Source organism: Pleurodeles waltl, chromosome 6 (assembly GCF_031143425.1).
Source record: "Pleurodeles waltl isolate 20211129_DDA chromosome 6, aPleWal1.hap1.20221129, whole genome shotgun sequence".
Classification (NCBI taxonomy): Eukaryota; Metazoa; Chordata; class Amphibia; order Caudata; family Salamandridae; genus Pleurodeles; species Pleurodeles waltl.
Window position 1 is genome coordinate 824215730 of NC_090445.1, and position 23133 is coordinate 824238862.

A 23133-nucleotide genomic window follows, 5' to 3' on the forward strand; every position below is an offset into this window, starting at 1 on the left:
CTTAAAAATGGCGTCCCTCACTAAGTAAATAATAAGAATCTTGTCTTATCTTAGAGTATGTACAACATCTTAAGCAGTGCCTCAAATCCTTAGAAGCAGTCTAGCAAAATTTGCTTCATTAGGTTTATAACACATGTTTATAAACCAGGTCAAACTCAAGATTTTGCACAAAAGAGAATCTCATTTTTCATGGAACTGGAATTCAATTTGAAGTAGCTGAAGCAATGGGACAAGATATCACTAATGTGGGCCTGGGAGATGAATGGTGGAACGTTTGGCTACACACTAGAACGAGGAGAGCCCTGGAGGGTACAAGCAGTACACGACATGTTAGCATCTGATAGGGCCCTGCACAACAGGGGTGCAAGCAGTTGAAACATTTACAGACAATGGTTCATAGACTGCCTGAGGAAGTACGAAAGCAGAGCACAATGAAAGGATCTCAGAAGACTTGGCAATGGAAGAACAAACAGACAGAGCTCCATAAAGTGGAGGGGAGGCAGGGATATATAAACATCTGAAGAAATGCTAGCTCACTGGCATACCTTACGAGCTACCAAAGCTGTCCTCAATGTTGCTTTACACAGAGGGGGCTGTGGGGATGTAGGAGTATCTGGGGTAGGAGTTGTGTTGCCCCTCTCTTGCTCTGAGGATTTAGTCTGATCCAGCTGCTGGAAGCGAGTAGGGGATGCTTGTGGTTGCACTGGGTAATTAAGTAGCTTCCTGGAAAGTTTACACAATGGGAGCTAACTGACTGAACTGCTATTTACCTGGATGGGTTGATAGTGCTTATGGAGAACCAACTCTTACATCTGTACACAAGATCAGGTAATAAAAAGATACCTTTGTCACTTTTCTTTGATTAAATAAAGAGGAGAAAGGGCATGTGAGGGGGCAGCAAAATGGACAGACACTGGACTATTTAGGTTGCCTTGGCTAATGTCCAGGGAGATCAACGGGAGGGCCTGAGGATGATGATGATGCACAAACTAAGAGCATCTACGTGAGGGGCTATAGTGACAGGCATTCGAGTGTAACAGGCATGAGGACACTAAACAATAAGACATGAGAACACAGAGGAACACCAGCAAAAAAAGGAGTGACTACCCAAACATAACAATACATTATTAGGTTTCTATTGTGGAATATACAGAAGCTCAAAATCTATTCAAGGAAATACCACACATTCATTCCTACTTAAGGAAGAGTGGGGTGGGAGTGGCACTGAGGGACGTTATATCCTACAGTGTTTCAGAGGGGACATGCGTATACCTTTGTTTAGTTAACATACCCAAGAGGCATCATGGTATGCATGGCTCCAGGGGTGCCTTTCCAGCTGCGGCAAAAGGCAATGTGTAAAAAAGGGAAGTATGTGTTGCCAGTGGGCTGCTAAATGGGAGATGTGTATAGTTAATGTGAGTGTTTGAAATGTGGACAATCTGAGCTACTCAACTTCGGGCAGCTTCTCCTCTTTTGGATATATGTTTTTGGCAGGTGACATGAATTGTGCATTAGACTTGAGCCAGAACAGGCACCCCGCAAACTGAACGTCAATCTGAATGAGACAGACACTGAAATCAACAATAAAGGACATGGGCTTTGGACAATTAGCAAGATCATGCTACTTGCAGATAATATTCCTGTCCCTCACCACATACAAGACATACAGCAGCCTAGATCGAATTCTGGCACAGAGGAAGTCGACCAGGCACTGACCATAAGGAAATTACTGTTCTGTAGGATCAAGTCAATCATAGCAAATATACCAAAACAAGAGCAAGACGCACAAGAGGCTCTTATTAAAGCGAAATACCAATCAAACTGTTAGGCAAGATAATGTCCAGAAAATGTCTTAGAGTTGTGGATGCACCAACATATTCAGATGATTTAAGCTTTGTGGCATACAGTAGTATATAGTTAAACTTCAGCGGGGTCACCAATGTTATGCATAGCTTAGAGTGAGAGGAAGATCTTTAAAGATCCTTGAACACAGGCTCTTCCAGATATACAGAGGTCCTTGATATTCTTAGCTGGGACTACATGATGCACATTCTGGAATAAAAGGGATTCGGCCCCAGGTTAAGCTAAATGCTAAATTAAGTTACTTGATCCCGATCACAGTGAAGCCTGGCGTGGTAATAAGCAAAATGGCTCACCAGGGTTGCCAGCTATCACTACTTCTGTCAGCCTTATTGATGGAACTGCTAGGACACATTTTAAGGTTGAAAAGGGAAATGTAGGTATGCAGGTGTCGGACACCACATGTAGTTGTGCTAGCCTTTTTGGGGAAAATATCAGAGTTGCAGGTAAGCAGGGCAAAGTCCAAGCTAATTCTCTTGCAGATCTTGAGTAGGCATGAAAGAAGCAAAGTCCTGCGATACCTTACTATTTCTTGTTATGGGAAGAGTGGTCGGTGCCAAAATGACCCTCTTACCACACTGCCTGTACTGCTGCAAGAAGCAATGTACCTTCCCACAACATTATTGTTCAAAGAAGTGATTTAGGTATTTACCCAATCTGTATGGGTAGCAAAGCACAGTGGGGTTAGACTAGACATCATCAAGCTTCCCTCAAACGGGAGAATCAGGGTCCCCATGACCCAAAATTATAGTACACCACTTCGCAGCTCCAGCACATGGTTCACTGGGTGGGTGATTAGTGCAGTTCAGAGACAAAGTTTCTTAAGAGTACACATGGTTAAACAAACTTACAAGACCTGCTGACGATGGGGGGAGCGTATACCTCAAAAGTATTCACATATGAGAAGACAGGTAGACACAGTTTTACAAATGGTTGTTTAAAAAAAAAAAAAAAGTGCTAAAATATGCCCCGTTTGCACACGTCCTGCCAATTTGATCCCTAGCGTCCTTTAAGAAAATCAGTACAGATAGGTGAGTAACAGTGGATTGAGGGAGGTTACCTTTAATCAGGTGACCTGTATGTTGGGGGTACGCTTATAAGTTTTGACAAGGTCCAAGCAGTATTTGAGATAGGGCAAGGACAAATCTGCAATATGCAAAATGGGTGCATAAAGCTATGGAGCTTTGGATGGGATTTTCAGAAGCATCTGCGATATCCGACACTTTGCTGATATCATTTTGCTTGACTTTGCGGCCAGACTGGATGCCATTAAATGTGCAGCTCTATGAAAGGAGGAGGAAGGATTAATAATAAATAAAGCTCAGATGGAAAAAAACTGTCCCAAGCCTATAACTGACAATGAATGGGAGGGACTTGTTTTTGTGTAAAAGAGATGTTCAGTAAAGCAAGGCTTAAAACTAGTCCAGTTTAATTATTTGCAGAGGATATATCTAACGCCAGTTATATTATACAAATTGCCTAGATCACTCATCAAGTTGTTTACCCTGCTCGGAGGGTGATGTTGGATTTTGGCACGACTCGCTATTGCTCCTCTATACAAGGCTTCTAGAGGGAGCTTCTATCCAAGCTACATCCCATAAAGGGAGGGATCCTTGTCTAGAATCCTAAGCAATTACTAGGCATAATTGGGGTTAAGTAAGATTAAAACGCTGTGATGCTTAGAATGGTCTTGGTCACAAACTGTATTGCAATACACCGAATTAGATTTAGCAGACCGCAGCTGGAAACCTAGGTGAAAGGTATGACAGTGTGGGCACTAGATGATAAAAGACAAATGAAACATCTTAGAAGAGACAATAAATTTACCGAAGACCTGAACGAACCGGGATGGTTCGAGCAATTTTAGATCCCCTAGACACTAGACCACCATGAGCAGATGAAGTCCAGGGAAGTTTACGTAATTGGGCCTAAACAGAAATAAACAAAGAGTGGGTTGAGGAACAAATGAGACTGAAAAATCCATGCGCTTAAAGAGCATTAGAATGTGTTGATGGCACTATTTAATAGCTTCAGTGTGAAAATAGTTAGGACACATAGGAGCAGAAATGGGAACTTGTGGCTGTAAGTGAGGTCACCCTGTAGAATAGAAATACAACAGAGTTACTCAGCATAAAAAGATGCCTAGTTTGAGAGGTGCACAGCAGTTTCTCAGAGTCAAACAGCGTACATCCACCAAAGCTGGGGTAAAGGGGAAATTAGCTGTGGGGGAAGTTCATCTATAGCAAAGGAGTCAACAATGTCTGTTGACATCACATTGGTTGATTCTTGCTTATCATGCTTCTTATAGCATGGGACATAGATTACATCTGCAAACCTAATTGCTGCCATCATTTTTTGTATCAACACAAATGTTGACACTTTTGGCTCCCATTACATGCTACAGGCTTCTGTTGTCGTTGTGTTGTGACTGTGGCTGCTTCTTTCTCCTCCTCTTCCTTGATTTTCTTATTTGTTTGGACTGTTGTTTTTATTGGAAGTTACCACATTATTTTTGGGTGTACCCTGCACACCTTGTCTCTGTATATTTCAGAATGGGTAAACTCTGTTTCACTTGCTATATTCTTCAAGATAAGGTCAGTAACAGGGAAGAGGGACTAACAAGTATATGTAATAATCATTACTGAGTTCTGCTCTTCCTCGTCATAATCATGGAGCCCGCCTAACTTTAGGTTCGGGGACAGACGCCCATGTTTTATGAGGATGTGAGGTAATTTGTCCTTTTATAGGCTGGTTCTTTAACTAAAGCAGGATTTCTATCCATTTCGAACTTCTGCTTGACTGTCAATGCGAAATATAAATGTTAGTGATAGATACTGTGTGTAAGGAAATGCCTCCTTGGCATGGTTACCCCCTGACTTTTTGCCTTTGCTGATGCTATGTTTTGAATTGAAAGTGTGCTGAGGCCTGCTAACCAGGCCCCAGCACCAGTGTTCTTTCCCTAACCTGTACTTTTGTATCCACAATTGGCACACCCTGGCATCCAGGTAAGTCCCTTGTAACTGGTACCCCTGGTACCAAGGGCCCTGATGCCAGGGAAGGTCTCTAAGGGCTGCAGCATATCTTATGCCACCCTGGGGACCCCTCACTCAGCACAGACACACTGCTTGCCAGCTTGTGTGTGCTGGTGAGGACAAAACGAGTAAGTCGACATGGCACTCCCCTCAGGGTGCCATGCCAACCTCACACTGCCTATGCAGTATAGATAAGTCACCCCTCTAGCAGGCCTTACAGCCCTAAGGCAGGGTGCACTATACCATAGGTGAGGGCACCAGTGCATGAGCACTGTGCCCCTACAGTGTCTAAGCCAAACCTTAGACATTGTAAGTACAGGGTAGCCATAAGAGTATATGGTCTGGGAGTCTGTCAAACACGAACTCCACAGCACCATAATGGCTACACTGAAAACTGGGAAGTTTGGTATCAAACTTCTCAGCACAATAAATGCACACTGATGCCAGTGTACATTTTATTGTAAAATACACCCCAGAGGGCACCTTAGAGGTGCCCCCTGAAACCTTAACCAACTACCTGTGTAGGCTGACTGGTTCTAGCAGCCTGCCACACTCGAGACATGTTGCTGGCCTCATGGGGAGAGTGCCTTTGTCACTCTGAGGCCAGTAACAAAGCCTGCACTGGGTGGAGATGCTAACACCTCCCCCAGGCAGGAGCTGTAACACCTGGCGGTGAGCCTCAAAGGCTCACCCCCTTTGTTCCAGCACCACAGGGCACTCCAGCTAGTGGAGTTGCCCGCCCCCTCCGGTCACGGCCCCACTTTTGGCAGCAAGGCCGGAGGGAATAATGAGAATAACAAGGAGGAGTCACTGGCCAGTCAGGACAGCCCCTAAGATGTCCTGAGCTGAAGTGACTCTAACTTTTAGAAATCCTCCATCTTGCAGATGGAGGATTCCCCCAATAGGGATAGGAATGTGACCCCCTCCCCTTGGGAGGAGGCACAAAGAGGGTGTACCCACCCTCAGGGCTAGTAGCCATTGGCTACTAACCCCCCAGACCTAAACACGCCCTTAAATTTAGTATTTAAGGGCTTCCCTGAACCTAAGAATTTAGATTCCTGCAACTTACAGAAGAAGAGGACTGCTGAGCTGAAAAACCCCTGCAGAAGAAGAAAAAAGACACCAACTGCTTTGGCCCCAGTCCTACCGGCCTGTCTCCTGCCTTCAGAAGAAAACTGCTCCAGCGACGCTTTCCCCAGGACCCGTGAATCCTCAGAGGACTGCCCTGCTTCTAAGAGACCAAGAAACTCCAGAGAACAGCGGCCCTGTTCAACAAAGACTGCAACTTTGTATCCAGAGGAGCAGATTTAAAGACCCCTGCAATCCCCGCAAGAAGCGTGAGACTTGCAAAACTGTACCCGGCGACCTCGACTCGACTGGTGAAGAAACAACGCTACAGGGAGGACCCTCCGGCGACTCCAAGACTGTGAGTAACCAAAGTTGCCCCCCCTGAACCCCCACAGCGACGCCTGCAGAGGGAATCCCGAGGCTCCCCCTGACCGCGACTGCCTGACTCTAAAATCCCGACGCCTGGAAAAGATCCTGCACCTGCAGCCCCCAGGACCTGAAGGATCGGAACTCCAGTGCAGGAGTGACCCCCAGGAGGCCCTCTCCCTTGCCCAGGTGGTGGCTACCCCGAGGAGCCCCCCCCCCCCTTGCCTGCCTGCACCGCTGAAGAGACCCCTTGGTCTCTCATTGAAAACAATTGAAAACCCGACGCGTGTTTGCACACCGCACCCGGCCGCCCCCGCGCTGCTGAGGGTGTACTTTTTGTGCTGACTTGTGTCCCCCCCGGTGCCCTACAAAACCCCCCTGGTCTGCCCTCCGAAGTCGCGGGTACTTACCTGCTGGCAGACTGGAACCGGGGCACCCCCTTACCTCCATTGAAGCCTATGTGTTTTGGGCACCTCTTTGACCTCTGCACCTATCCGGCCCTGAGCTGCTGGTGTGGTGACTTTGGGGTTGCTCTGAACACCCAACGGTGGGCTACCTTCGACCCCAATTTGAACCCCGTAGGTGGTTTACTTACCTGCAAGAACTAACATTACTTTACCTCCCCCAGGAACTGTGAAAATTGCAGTGTCCACTTTAAAAACAGCTAAACGTGTTTTATGTAAAAAGTATATATGCTATTGTGATTATTCAAAGTTCCTAGAGTACTTACCTGCAATACCTTTCAAATTAGATATTACATGTAGAATTTGAACCTGTGGTTCTTAAAATAAACTAAGAAAATATATTTTTCTATACAAAAACCTATTGGCTTGGAATTGTCTCCGAGTGTGTGTTCCTCATTTATTGCCTGTGTGTATGTACAACAAATGCTTAACACTACTCCTTTGATAAGCCTACTGCTCGACCACACTACCACAAAATAGAGCATTAGTATTATCTCTTTTTGCCACTATCTTACCTCTAAGGGGAACCCTTGGACTCTGTGCAGGCTATTCCTTACTTTGAAATAGCACATACAGAGCCAACTTCCTACACTGTGATAAAGAAGAGAAAGGCTCAGAGTAATCAGATTAATGGTAAGGAGCCCAGGAAATACCTGAAACTGCACAAAGGGCAATACATTCTTTGATGCAGGAAACAGTCTTTGCTCAGTTGTTTTAACTTTCAGTAAAGGCATTTAAAAATACTTTTTCCAACAATAGTTCGTACTTCTTTGATATTCTTTGTGCAACCCTTTTTGAGATTTCACTTAAGACAGCGCCATGTGATGTCTCTTGCGAGAATTCTCATTATTTTACATGAGCTTAGAGGCTTCCCATTGTGTACAATTGGTTAGCTGCATTGCCACTCTGATTTGCTTGCTTCTCTTCGTCAGCTTCCATAGGCGTTCATCCTCTTTGTGTGTTTGCCCCTTCCCAGGAGCATGGACAATACTGTACAGTATAGCTACAAAACACTGACAGAGCCAAGAACTCTCATAGGTGTGACCCACTGGATTTGCCAATGCTTGTTAAATGCACTATACATTTACTCTGCTTAGATGAGAGAATTAGCCACAATTGCCAAAGCCTCTAGCTAGCTTCAAGGACCCATATGGGATCCGCAGTTCAATAATCTGGTCCAAGGATCCCCAATAGGCTAACATAAGTCTGAAGTTTTCACTGGTTCCACTGCACTAGATATGGGAAGCTTGCAAGTCCAGCAAAAACGACACTGGTTCCATGGTACCCAGAGAGGGGTCATGCTGGCAACCACAGAGGATCTGTGAATCACACAAAAACTAAGTTTCTTTTTTTTTTTTTTATCTGACCACAGTGGGCATCCCCTTAGGACTCTGGAACGTGGGCCGGGGGTTTGGTTGTGCTCACCTTGCCTCCTTATGTGTCCTTACGTTTTCTGTTTCGGGACACAGGGATCGAGTCCCCACATCCTGTAATGGAGTCTTCAATATGTTCTCCTGATTCTGTGGCCAACTACTTGGACCTTTCCAGTACTGTTAAACCATCTTGGCAGTGAAAATAAATGTGAGCCAATAGCAGGTTATATAAAGCAACATTTTTGACTACAGTGAAAAGTTCAAATTTCAGTTTATTACCACAGTACAGTGATATGGACACTAGAAAACACTAAATGCTGTCTCACAGATTGCAAATAATGTACACAAGGTTACTCTCTTCTAGTATTTGGGAGACCCCTTCAGTGCCTTATTACACACATTTAACTGTGCAATAAGGAAAGACCACTCGTGTTATTGCGCACATTTAACTCCACAAACTCTTGTACTGGTTAAATACCTTTTGTTAAAACAAATACACCCTTAAAAATGCCATTCATAAACCATGTATGCAGAGCACAATATGTTATATATTACCATTTTTGAAGGATGGAAGCGGTATCATGACTCACTCAAGGCTTTGCCTCTCGCAAGTCATGGTCCCTTCCCAACCTCAACAATTGGAACAAATAACATATTACACTCGGGGCATCTGTACATGCACTACTTATTCCTCAATTCACAACAGTGAATGTGTAGTAATTGTTAAGTCTTCTTTTCCATTGAAAATGTGTTTTTGCTTTGCTAATAATTTGGGTGCTGCTTGGCAAACCTATTAGCACAAGTAGCTATATTTCGGCACACCAAGGTTAATGCAGATTTGATACGGGGAGGCGAAAATGGGGGGAGGGGACGTGGTGGGACAGGAATAATCAAAAATGTACATTGTCCCACTGCTTTGCTTCATTGTCACTCATTTGCTTGCTTCTTGTTCAATGGTGTAAGGAAATGCCTCCTTGGCATGGTAACCCCCTGACTTTTTGCCTTTGCTGATGCTATGTTTTGAATTGAAAGTGTGCTGAGGCCTGCTAACCAGGCCCCAGCACCAGTGTTCTTTCCCTAACCTGTACTTTTTGATTCCACAATTGGCACACCCTGGCATCCAGATAAGTCCCTTGTAACTGGTACCTCTGGTACCAAGGGCCCTGATGCCAGGGAAGGTCTCTAAGGGCTGCAGCATGTATTATGCCACCCTGGAGACCCCTCACTCAGCACAGACACACTGCTTACCAGCTTGTGTGTGCTAGTGAGATCAAAATGAGTAAGTCGACATGGCACTCCCCTCAGGGTGCCATGCCAGCCTCTCACTGCCTATGCAGCATAGGTAAGACACCCCTCTAGCAGGCCTTACAGCCCTAAGGCAGGGTGCACTATACCATAGGTGAGGGTACCAGTGCATGAGCACTGTACCCCTACAGTGTCTAAGCAAAACCTTAGACATTGTAAGTGCAGGGTAGCCATAAGAGTATATGGTCTGGGAGTCTGTTTTACACGAACTCCACAGCACCATAATGGCTACACTGAAAACTGGGAAGTTTGGTATCAAACTTCTCAGCACAATAAATGCACACTGATACCAGTGTACATTTTATTGTAAAATACACCACAGAGGGCACCTTAGAGGTGCCCCCTGAAACTTAACCGACTATCTGTGTAGGCTGACTGGTTCCAGCAGCCTGCCACACTAGAGACATGTTGCTGGCCCCATGGGGAGAGTGCCTTTGTCACTCTGAGGCCAGTAACAAAGCCTGCACTGGATGGAGATGCTAACACCTCCCCCAGGCAGGAGCTGTAACACCTGGCGGTGAGCCTCAAAGGCTCACCCCTTTGTCACAGCACAGCAGGGCACTCCAGCTTAGTGGAGTTGCCCGCCCCCTCCGTCCACGGCCCCCACTTTTGGCGGCAAGGCTGGAGGAAACAAAGAAAGCAACAAGGAGGAGTCACTGGCCAGTCAGGACAGCCCCTAGGGTGTCCTGAGCTGAAGTGACTCTAACTTTTAGAAATCCTCCATCTTGCAGATGGAGGATTCCCCCAATAGGATTAGGGATGTGACCCCCTCCCCTTGGGAGGAGGCACAAAGAGGGTGTACCCACCCTCAGGGCTAGTAGCCATTGGCTACTAACCCCCCAGACCTAAACACGCCCTTAAATTTAGTATTTAAGGGCTTCCCTGAACCTAAGAATTTAGATTCCTGCAACTACAAGAAGAAGGACTGCTGAGCTGAAAAACCCCTGCAGAGGAAGAACAGAAGACACCAACTGCCTTGGCCCCAGACTCACCGGCCTGTCTCCTGCCTTCCAAAGAACCCTGCTCCAGCGACGCTTTCCAAGGGACCAGCGACCTCTGAATCCTATGAGGACTGCCCAACTTCGAAGAAGACAAGAAACTCCCGAGGACAGCGGCACTGCTCCAAAAGAACTGCAACTTTGTTACAAGGAGCAGATTTAAAGACCCCTGCAACTCCCCGCAAGAAGCGTGAGACTTGCAACACTGCACCCGGCGACCCCGACTCGACTGGTGGAGAACAACCAACTCAGGGAGGACCCTCCGGCGACTCTACGACTGTGAGTAACCAAAGTTGTCCCCCCTGAGCCCCCACAGCGACGCCTGCAGAGGGAATCCCCAGGCTCCCCCTGACCGCGACTGTCTGAACTCCATTTCCCGACGGTTGGAAAAGACCCTGCACCCGCAGCCCCCAGCCCCTAAAGAAACGGAACTTCTGTGCAGGAGTGACCCCCAGGAGGCCCTCTCCCTTGCCCAGGTGGTGGCTACCCCGAGGAGCCCCCCCCTTGCCTGCCTGCAACGCTGAAGAGATCCCTTGATCTCTCATTGACTTCCATTGAAAACCCGACGCGTGTTTGCACACTGCACCCGGCCGCCCCCGCACTGCTGAGGGTGTACTTTTTGTGCTGACTTGTGTCCCCCCCGGTGCCCTACAAAACCCCCCTGGTCTGCCCTCCGAAGACGCGGGTACTTACCTGCTGGCAGGCTGGAACCGGGGCACCCCCTTCTCTCCATTGAAGCCTATGTGTTTTGGGCACCTCTTTGACCTTTGCACCTGACCGGCCCTGAGCTGCTGGTGTGATAACTTTGGGGTTGCTCTGAACCCCCAACGGTGGGCTACCTTGGACCAAAAACTGAAACCTGTAAGTGACTTACTTACCTGTTAAAACTAACAATAACTTACCTCCCCCAGGAACTGTGAAAATTGCACTGTGTCCACTTTTAAAACAGCTTATTGTGTTTTATGTAAAAAGTATACATGCTAAAGTAATGATTCAAAGTTCCTAGAGTACTTACCTGCAATACCTTTCAAATGAGATATTACATGTAAAATTTGAACCTGTGGTTCTTAAAATAAACTAAGAAAATATATTTTTCTATAACAAAACCTATTGGCTGGATTTGTCTCTGAGTGTGTGTACCTCATTTATTGCCTGTGTGTATGTACAACAAATGCTTAACACTACTCCTTGGATAAGCCTACTGCTCGACCACACTACCACAAAATAGAGCATTAGTATTATCTCTTTTTACCACTATTTTACCTCTAAGGGAAACCCTTGGACTCTGTGCATGCTATTCCTTACTTTGAAATAGCACATACAGAGCCAACTTCCTACAAATGGTTTGTCTTCCTCTTCGTGGGTTTGTCCCTCGTCTGGAGCAGAACCCCTTTACCATAATTGTGATTGTGTGACTTGTATACTTCCACTTGTCACAGTTAAGGAAACTACTTTCTTCTTTTTCATTAAGCATCTCCACATTGCCCAAAAATGTTTTCACACAAGTGGTGTCTGCCTTCCTGGATCAGTAATATGATATAATATAATATAGTATAATTAGCACCTATGTCGTTCTGTATGTTCGCACATGCATGGTGACACATGCCAGTGCATGTTATCTTGCATGCATACAGAATGATGTGGCCGCATGCAGTGACCGCATCTTTACGCCTTTTCTTTTTTCTCTATTTTTGTAGATTCTGCACAGTATTGGTAAAAAGCATCGGGCAACAAGGCGACACTTTTTTGCTTTGCCAATGCTGTTTTCTTTTGTTCTTCATAAGTGTAATGCACAAAAAACAGCTCTAAAACATACGGACTGTTAAATGTCAGAGAGTTGTTTTGTGATAGCTGAGGTAAACATCAATGTGGCTTTCAAAAACTTAAACATGGAACATCAGCTTACATAATATTAGAACAGCTTTCAAAATATGGTTTCCTCAATTCAATCTACTGTGACTCACCCATGGATTTTTCCAAACCTGCACTTTCGTCAAATGGCTTAGGCTGTCCTCACCCTTGTGTTATCACATCTGGAGAATGCCAATGCATTCAACCTTAATGTTCATGAATACAAATAACAAATAAAAATAAAAAAAAACACACAGCTCGAAGACTACTCAAACATTTAAAAACACAAACTTACATCCATAGACGTCCTGCAATGGCTACCAGCTGAAAAAAGTCTCCTTTAAGTCTATCTGCGTTGCCCATCATATTTTACACGAGAAAACGTCATAAATTTCGCACCACAAAAAATCTCTCTTCAAAGACATACCTCTGAATTGAAATATCAACGTACTGCTAACCATGAGTTAAAGGGTCAACCTTCTCTGACCAGACGGCAAAACGTTACAGTTTGCCTTTTGATTATATAGGAGCTTTCATTATTTTAAACCTGACCTCCAGTAAAACACTTACAACCGGGCCGTTTCCATACATATGAACCAAGCAATAACCCTGTTTTACTGGCACGACCATTCCTATGTGAAGCTACTGGCAAAATTGCACCTCATGTTAGGTAACCCCAGCACTTGTTGAAAATGATCAGACAAGCAACTATGGAGTAACAAACAAAAGGATCCTGCTACATTTACACCTAGAACTCTTATCCATGTCCATCACCTACACCCACCTATAGTCAGAGTCAAAGCAATTTCACAATTCTGCGGCTGCGGGAGTTACCTTATAATTACTGATTTACCACATAATTCAGCATGTGCTGCATCATTTCTACATTCCACCAAAAATATGTATCTAGCTCAAAGACGTTACATATTACTAAACAAAAAGTGCCATATGTGATTCTTGAAGTTGCAGAAACTTTGCGAGAGTTAGTTGGTCACTTTACAGTTGTTAATTGCTGTATTCAGAAGTTAAACAGTACTATTGAGGTGCAGTCCTACGAAGAAAATACCACGAGGAGACAAATTAACAGTCCTACAGATTCTGCAGCACCATGTTGCAGAACTTGCTTTTTCTTGATACATAATTTGGTCAACGTGCTACAGAATTTGGTCAACATGCAGCATAATTTCGCTCTTCAATGCCACATAATTCCAGTAAACCTGCACACACCCTCTTACCCAATCAATCAAGCACACATACATCACCAACCTCTTGAACACTCCCCAAACAACCTCTACCATATGCAATGGTTAAATATGATTTAACACTCCTTAGTAATACAACATATTCAACCCTATAGTATTCTCCTAACAACATGCCTTTTTACAGATAGTTTGGAACACCCAACACAATTCTCATTTATGCCTGCATGCATTCGCAGGGGTGTGGAATTTAATAAAATATCTGCTTGTCCATGGAAAATATTGCTTCATAAATCTATTTGTCCTGTAATGAAAATCTACCTGTCCCTTTGGTACCATCTACTGCGGCAACAAATTATGGCAGCTATCTCATCACGTATGAGCTCTAATAATATTCACTATGGGGTAATACTATAGTAGGGTTTGAATAATAACAATTTCCTTTTTTAGCCACCTTTCCACAGATTTACATACTGGGGTTGGAGGAAGCAGTTAGCAATAGCTCCATGGTTGGAATGCCTTTGAGTCTATTAACCCGCATGTTTTAAGGATATGCACCAGCTCTTCTCCAATCTTTTCGCATACTGAGAAAGGTTGGAAATGTACTTCTGACAAGGGCAGAAGTGGAAGTTCTAGCAGGGTTGGGAAAAAATGGTTGGTGAGAAAGTGAACTTGTAAATGCTCAATACATTTTCACATGAGCAAATCTACACATGCTTATTTGCTTGTGCTAAAATACACTTCACAAATATTTTCTAGTAGAACGATTTCTTGGTCTACCTCTGTAAATTCTTGTGAATTAATGAAAGCCATAATTATGACCTAAAGCAAAGAGAAGTACAATGGGTGCACTTTTGTGACTTTAAGAATTGAGTTCCCTAATTAGGTCTGCTGTTAACCAAGAGAGTCTGTTTTTAGAAAAAAAAACAATGTATCTCTTAATCCATCTTTTGGCTGGCTTTACTGTGAGTGATAGCATTCTTCTCTTCCACAAGGAGCATATTGGCACACAAAGTAGTTCTGTTCAGTGCCAGGAACTACTGTGGAAATGTATACTTTTTTTAGATGAAAAATTATGTTTATTACAATGGTGAGGGTCTGGCAGCTCCCACAACAATAAAGTTTTACAAAATCCATGCCAAAACAGGACCCGCAACGACAAAACCAAAAGATTGGCAACCTATGTGGGATCGGTTAGCTTTGACAATGCTTGGTTTTGTTCGTGTTTCCCATAATCTTGTTGAAACTGGTTACACTGATTTTCCATTATGAGTATTTTTTACACTACTAACATGCACCAACACATGTTACTAAATGATGCTTGTAAGAAATAGTACCTACGTCAGAAATTTAGCAAAACGTGTTTTTCCTACTAGCAAATTTTACTGAACATCTTATTTTGTAGTCAAAGAGTCATCAATCTTTCTTATAAGCTTCTGCAAACATATGCATCTAATCAGAGAGCATCCTGGGAGCATTATATGTAGCCTCATATTGTTAAACTTTTCGAAAGTGTGCGTGTACCCCTTTTTTTTTTTTTTTTACTAAAACCACTGACAGTAGTGCAGTGTGAGCTTACAACATTTATTTAGAGTGCTCACCCTAATAATCAAGGCTTTGCATTAATGAACCATGAATACAAATTAAAACAGCATTAACATATGGACACTAGTATTACCTCAACTGCTGACAGTTCCCTTCCTTGTAAACTGGCAGCCAACAGGTTTATGCTGCAGGGGGTTGGGCCTACATGTCCCATGGACAAAATAAACATGAAAATGTGTTGTCCTTAACCCCAAACAACATGTTCTAGGTATCCCTGATACGAAGATAAAACAACAAACCTATGGTGCAACAGTGGTGGCAGCAACACACTATAGAAATGCAATGACAATTTAGCAGTTTAATGAAAAGCCTTTCCAGTAAACAAAATATATTTGCTTAACGGTGATCGCTTTGAACAGATGAAGGGAATGTTATATTCTGGTAGCATGATAGAAAAATAACTCTCCTATCTCCTTCAACAACATTGTGCCCATGACTCCCTGAAACTAACCTCACCCCCTGAATAATAATGCCATCACTTCGTTTTCTTCTAATAATTGTAACAATATTCTTGTCATTTCTTCAGGCCTTTTACTCCATCTCCCTTCCTTCTAAACTAGTAAAAGTATTACTTTTGCTTAAGTTACTGCCTCCTTTGCTTTGTTCTTGCCACCCACTACGATTAAATGCAGAGTATTTCAGAAAGTCCGCAGCAGGATCGCCTTGAGCAAACCAGCAAGAAAAAGCCTTTAAAAACTCTTGTCTCTTTTTCCTTCAGTCCCATCGCAGTGCACAAGAAAATCCGTTCATGACGGGCATGATATGTATTGATCTGCAGCACACTTTTTACCTTAGGAGATGGCTTTAAAATACATAATTGTTTCCTGGTCCAGATTGCTTTAAACTTGGTCATGTGCATTTCTATCTCTTACCAAAAGTCAAATATTGGCATGCATGTCTTCACATTCCCATAAAGCATAGGTCTTCAAACTGTGGCGCACGCTCCATTGGGGTCCGTGGATGTATTCCCAGGGGGATGCAAATGCCTCAGCAACATTTGTAAATAAAGATGGCCTGGAACCGTGAGCTTCTTTATTTAGCACATTTCCAGGCTAACTTCATTTACCTGCACGGCTGAAGTAATCTAAAAAAAGTAATGGAGCTGTGATCCTGAGTGCTATGGGAGCTAGGTCAGCAAGTGTGGTGACTGGATCAAACATAGGGCTAAAAAGAATATAATGTTATTTAACTATTTTGTTAATGTAGATTACTGAACTTAAAAATAAATGCATGTTAAATTAATCTGTGGGAAATGCACTCATCTTGCAAAACTTCAATTGGTTAACACAATCACTGCAGATGTCCGAGTGTGTTAAAAGAATTGAAATCTGGTTGGCGCTGTGGAAAATAGTGAGTTATTTATTCACAGTGTTACACAGTCTCAGCCTGCAGCATTGTTGATATGCAAGTCTTTATTTTAACATTATATTATGCACAATATAAGATAAGGCGCTAGCAAGATGATTTAGGGACTTATTTAGAGTTTGAAGGAGGGGTTACTCCGTCACAAAGGTGATGGATATCCCGACCACCGAAATATAAATTACATTATATCCTATGAGATTTATTTTTCGGGGGATGCCCTTTAAAAAAATGCACTCCGGAACTCAGCTAGTAGCACACACACATCACCTCTCAAAAACAATAAATCTTTGACACCATGAAACTCCAAGTGACATTAATTCAAGCATATACTGGCTCAAAAACAGCCTTTAAGTCTGTGGATTAACCAACTGCACACATTAACTTTCCTTTCAGTTATCAGGCACCCTGGTGAGAAGGACCATCTCTTCTTTACTGCTCTGTCCCTCCTTTAGGGTTGCAGCCAGGAGCCCGCCTGTCCCTTGAGTTTAAGCCAGAAGCACTTTAAGGTAAGCATTAACTGGTTCGGCAGAACTTTTTTTTTTTTTTTTTTCCAAAAAGTACAGGAACTGTTCCTGTAAAGTACAAAAAGCATACAAAGGCTCTTCCCCAGAGATCCTGCCCACGTTGACTATTGTTTATATGCAGATGTCCTTTCGGGTGAGTAGAGGGGCTGGCACAGGGGAGAGTGGTGGCAGGGAAGAGGTCAGCAAAGTGGAATTCAGATGAAGAGCCCTGATCATCCGAATCCTGGAGCCTCAGAGCAATGGCCCAGGAGAAAGAGGAAAGAAGTGAGATTAATAGATAGTGTCAAAGAGAAAGCACAGACGAGAGCAGGTATGTTTTTGTTTGTAAATGAACAGAGACAGCTTCTTCAGAGAGATGCCCCAGAGAGGGGGTGAGATTTGTGGCTCAATTTTATTTCGTTTTTTTTTTGTTTTTTTAAGGCCAACACAACCGTCACTACCATTAGTGCAGCAAATGTAGTGGCCCTGAGCCACTGGTGTGAGGGGTCCAATGCACCCCAAATATGGCTGTCTTAGTACCACAAATGGGGAGCAGGAGGCCATTTTCCTTGTTAGCATTATCAAGGCAGGGTTCACTGCAAGGAACAGAACCCAGGCAACAGGGAGTAAGATGTGGGGCTTTTTTTCCTACAAAAAGGGGCATGAAAGCTGCTTTGGACATCAGGCCAAGGAGTGATGTCCCATAGTAGTGAGCAGAGAAAACAGATGCTGAAAGTGTAGAGGCACCAGGACCCAGGTTATGAGGGACAGACAAAAACCCAAGGATGGCTTATTACTATCCTTCCTTGCATGCATTAAGGCCCTGCTCACCATTGCTGAGGGAGCATAGCTTTGGGCTGGGAGCAAAGCCCCGGAAAAGAGAAAATTGAAGCAGAAGAGACATCTTAGTTTGAGCCCTTAGATGGTGAGAAGGGGTAGGGCAAGATGGGTATTTATGATTTTAACAAATGGCAGAAAAGACACCCCCCCTCTGAGGAAGTAGCTATCATTTGGACGCCAGATGCATTGCCGCTGGAGCTCGGGGATGTGAGGGAACCACTACATCACAATTATGGCTGTTCTATTTTACAAAAGGTGCATGGGTGCTCATTTTCTTTTTTAAAACAGAGGGCACCCTGCAAAGCTTAGAGCAACATGTTTCAAGCAAATGTTATTTCTGGAAGAGAGGGCTGGCTATTTCAAGATTGGAGTGATGGCCAAGCATGATAGTTAAGGGATAAAAGAGATAGGCTGACAACCAGGGTTGCAGCTATTATCGGTACTCGTGTGTGGGGCTCATAAGGCCCCAAACATAGGAGCAGTGGATTTTGGTCAATTTAGGTTTTTATCTGATGCATTTTCTCATTTATAGGTCTCATAAATAGTATGCATTATGCGCTCCAGGACAAAACCCCCTGAAATGATCTGAAAAGACTCATCACTCCACTAGTCCTGTCACTCCAGCCTCCACAAGTTTTGAAGAGGGGGCAAATTAAAAAAAAATGTTTAGAGGGTTTCAGAACAAAAATGCCTGAAGACTTCTGCCATAAGCCAAACACCACTTGAAAAAGTCTCACTTTAAGGTCTTCTTTACTTCATAGATTAAGGAGTTGATCGAGTGAAGAGAGCGACAAAAGTAGACTTACTTTCTGTTTTTGCTCTGGTTGTTCCTCAGGGACGAGCTGTTGGGACTGTTAATAAAACTTGCATCAGGACAACCAAAAACATCCACATGCACGCTAACCCGGAAACACTTGGTGGGCATTTCACAGGTCACTAGAACTATTTCCTGTAAGATTCAAAAGACTAGTACGTAGAGAACTGAATTAGAACTGTGGTAACGATTATGCGCCACCTTGGATTAGTGCAGTTTCCTTTGATCAAAAAGGTTACTTTTCGCCAGGGCACAAGGTAAGTGCTTTAAAGAAAATGAAATGCGATAAATATTTCCCTTTGTGAACACTTAAACGCTTTTAGGATGTGACGTTCTCAAAAATGAAATTTCAAGCCCGCATTAATGGCTAGACGAATTTAAAAACAAACGACGCACAAGACATCGCGTCGTATTTTACGTGCTCTCGTAAAATACTATATTGTTGAAACGAATCAGTGTAGGGTTTGACTGCAATTATTGGGTTTTTTTTTTTTGTTTTATTGACAGCTCTCTCGACCAATCACCGCAGCGCTCGCTGCCTGAACCCTGCTGCGGAGATGGGCGGGGTTTTCACCAGTAGTTCCGTTCTGGGAGGCGGTCTCTGCTTCTCCTGCTTGTGAAGGGCATCGAGCCGGCTGTCTTTGAACGAAGGTGAGAGTCGCAGGGGTGTCTGATAGAAGGTGGGGTGCATCGAGTCCGCTAAAGCGCCCGAACTCTTCTTGCTGTTGTTAGTAGTCCTGCTTGCTCAAAGATGTCCAGGGGTCGAACCCTTTGGCTTTGATGGTGTTTCGTTTATACGTTTCAGAGGGACCGGTGTTAAATTAATGAGGAGCAGACTCTTTCAACATAGATTTTACTTTATGTTTACTTTACCTTATTCTCCTAGCATCCAAATGTAAGTCAGTGAGAAAGCAACATTGCCCCATCTTTGCTGCAGCTCTCATTTTTTTGCGACTCTGGACAAATATACTTTTTTGGGTGAAAGTGAGATACATATGAGGTGTGGATTTTGGAAATTGAGACATGTGGTGCACTTTGTATTATGCGAAGTGGTTGTCTCTTCTCGAGTGCTTTCTTGTTGATACCCAATTATTATCAGCTTACAGGTACTTTCAGGTCTTGCGGGGATTGCATGTAACGTAGACATATGTTTGTAAGAATAGGTAAAGCATAGTCACGTGGCTGAAAAAAACCTAGGGAAGGAGGTTAATTTACTTTTCACTTTAAGGGGCTGCGTAGTACTACCTCAACACCGGATCCGCCTTTCTATTCACACGTTAGTTTATTGTCAAAATACTTATTCTCATGACTTCTTTCGCCCTTCCTGTAGCACGAGGATAACTTGTTAATTAGTGTCATAGACCTCGTACGTGGTATGGAAAGTGGTGTACAAGTAACCATAATATAACATCTTTAGTTCCAGTATCGCCATGTTGCTTTGTGCTAAATGGCTCAAAACCGAAGATTTTTTATTTTCTTTTGTCCTCATCTCCCTGAGCTGTTCCGATTTTACCCTCTCCAGAGCATCTACACTTTTTTGTGTGCAGTTACACGTGCCTTATCTTGTCGCTGTAGCCCGACTTCCTGCTTAACATCAGAGAGGTTCCGCTTAATCTCCCATTCAACAAAGCACCTGCTCTGTAGTTTAGGGTTGAACAATCTTGGCTTTTATGGACAGCGAGTATTTAGACTGCTTGCTGTAATTAATGATTCTTGCTATAATTAATTTTTCCATATGAATGATTTTCAACATTCGTGTTTATTCTCGTATTTGCAGCAAACGTACTTTAAGTTAGTCTTCGACATGGTACACGACATAGCACTCATATAGTTGCCAGTGTCTCAGTTCACTCTGTTCCATCAGGGCCCAGTCAACATCAAACTACCCTGTGCCTTATAGTTATCCACTTATTTTTTCCCCTCTTAGCAATGAAAAACATGTTCACTGACATCGATCTCGTGGCTTTCTTCAACAGTATTCTAAAATACTTACTCCTCTCCCAGGAAGTAGCAGTACGCCGATTTACCATATAAAACTCCGCTTTTTAAGGACACGTCTTAACCTCGATTTTTTTTAAATTATTTTAATTAGATTATTAATTTTTATGACCAGAAATGATTTTCATTGTTTAGTGTGCTAGAATACCTCAACTTAGAAGACAGCTCCCTCTCAATTCTACCATGTCCGTTGATTTAGATGAATCAAATCATGCTTTCCAATGGGCACATTCTAATTTATTAACATTCTATACTACTTTGCTTTTCTACATACATCACTACAGAAATTAGTTTTGGACTAGGTGCATTAACGAGCAATTTCAAACAGAAAAACTTCCATACACAACAACACTCAAATCATCTTTTGAGCTATATTCAGAATGTTTATAACCTCTTATTTTAATTTATTGAACCACAACGATTGTCACTTAGTTAGGCTCTCTGTGTTGCAATGGAAGCTGAAACTTGGACCTGTGTCATCCAGAGTGGATCAATTTAAGCTGTATGTTTATTCTTGTGGCAGAAACAAAAATTCAAGCATCATGTGCTGGTCGTGGAACAGTGTTTTGCGGCAGAGGAACTTCAAGTAAACAGATGCAGTGAGATGGTATAATTGGGGCAGCACTGGAAGTTTTCGTATTTATGCTACATTACATAATTATACTTTTAAGTGGGGGAGCATTGTCCAGAATTCCCTTAAGTTTTTGTTCAAATAGCGAAGTTGGGATTAGAATCTATGTCTTTAGGTTCCAAGATGGTTATTTTGCTAGTGGATTATGTCTCCCGATCTCTAGGCTAAATGGAATATCACCTTGTTCCCTAGTGGACTTACCAACTTAAATGTGTGGGACAGGCGGAAGCCGCCCGGTGCTACAGTGCTCGTAGGCGTCGGACTGCTCCCAACCTTCCAGTGACATGCCACTTGAAATCAAACTGGTGCAGGCATCAGAGGGATTTCTTTTAGCCCGCACCAGAGAGATTTATTTTTAGAAAGAAACAGCCTCAGTAGATTGGGGGGTGGGTGCTTCCCCATCTCCAAAGGCCGTTTCTTTTGTTTCAGTGAAATGATGAACATCGTGCTGACATCATTTCATTGAAAGTGAAATGAGCCAATCACTTTCACTGCCTTGGGATCCAGGGGTCCTATCTCAGCCCTCTGAGCACAGCACCAGTGAGTGGGAGGGGGTAGGGCAGGGGCCTCTTGGGCAAGTGTTTCTGGACACTTTCAGTCTTTCTGCTACCCCCACCCCCGCAGAAAGCTCCCTAGAAACCAAGGATTTATTTTTTGTTTATATATGTGGAGGGGTGGGGGGGGCATTAAGGGGCGGGGGTCTGCCCTAAATGAGCATTGTAATGCCCTCAAGACAGTCTCTTTGAGGAGCAATAGCCCCAGACCTCCCACCCCAGTAGCAGGCAGAAAGCCCACTAGGCACCAGGGATTTATTTTTCCTTTCATTCATTTAGGGATAGGGGCTGCCCAGAATGGGAATTGTGGGGCGAAAAAAAAAATCAGCAGTTTTTCGGGGGGGGGGGGGGGGTGCGGTCAGCAGGCAGAGAGCCCACTAGGCACCAGGGACTATTTTTTATTTTCTTTGTGTAGTGGTGGGGGGGCTGTCCAGAATGGGTATGCTGATTTTCCCCTCCCAAAATATCTCTCCCCCCCCCCCCCCCCCCCAATCCCCAAATAAATGGGCACAGTCTTTCTGTCCCTCCTGTCCTGGGGGGCAGAAAACCATCAAATACTAGAGATAGTTTCTGTGTATGTGTCATTTGGAGTTCCGCTGATGGTCTGCTTGTACTGGCATGTGGCTGGCAATATGTGTTCTGGCATTTTGCTTGTGTGGGTAGGTCAAGCATCTGCAACAGGGAAGGGACAAAACATGTAGATTGCCATTTTGGACTCGCTTTGGTTCCCACTCAGTTTTTCATTTCATATGGTTTTAGGCTGACTGTGCTTTAGGCACATACACGAGAGGTATCGTAGCAGGAGACTGAAGGGAGTGCTGGGTGGTAGGAAATTTGGGCCTCCGCTGTGATACTACACCTTTTCCACACAGAAATGTGAGGAAAGTGTGACTTTTTTAGCTAAATTTGAAGTTTGCAAGGGATTCTGGGTAAGAAAACATTGGGAGATCAAAGCAGAATCCCCTGCAAACCTCCATTTTAGCACACAAAAACCACAATTCTGTGTGGGATTACTGCGTTGGCACACATTTCCTACAACCCAGCGTTCCCCTCAGCTTCCTGATAAAAATTATATCTCTCACTTGTGTGGGTGCCCAAAGCAGAGTCAGCATAAAAACATATTAGAAATAACTGCACTTATAAACACGCTTTGGCAACCCCTCAATCTCTACACGCTTTTGGCCCGTCCCTATCGAGGACACTTGGGCCACCCACACAAGTGAGGTTTCATTTTTATCTAGAGACTGTGGGTGGAGGGTTGGGGGGGGATACACTGGGTGGTAAGAAATTTGTGCCAGCTCAGTGAT

At 43.7% G+C, this 23133-nt stretch overlaps 1 protein-coding gene across 1 annotated transcript in view; it reads right to left on the bottom strand.

Moving 5' to 3' along the window:
- PDCD11 (programmed cell death 11) overlaps positions 1–18769 on the bottom strand; it is a 345954-nt gene extending 327185 nt beyond the window's left edge. Inside the window, exon 1 of the mRNA XM_069242225.1 lies at positions 18636–18769. Coding sequence (XP_069098326.1) covers positions 18636–18754 — 119 coding nt within the window. The 5' untranslated portion in view covers positions 18755–18769. The remainder of the gene's footprint in view (positions 1–18635) is intronic.
- Between the last annotated feature and the right edge of the window lie 4364 nt (positions 18770–23133).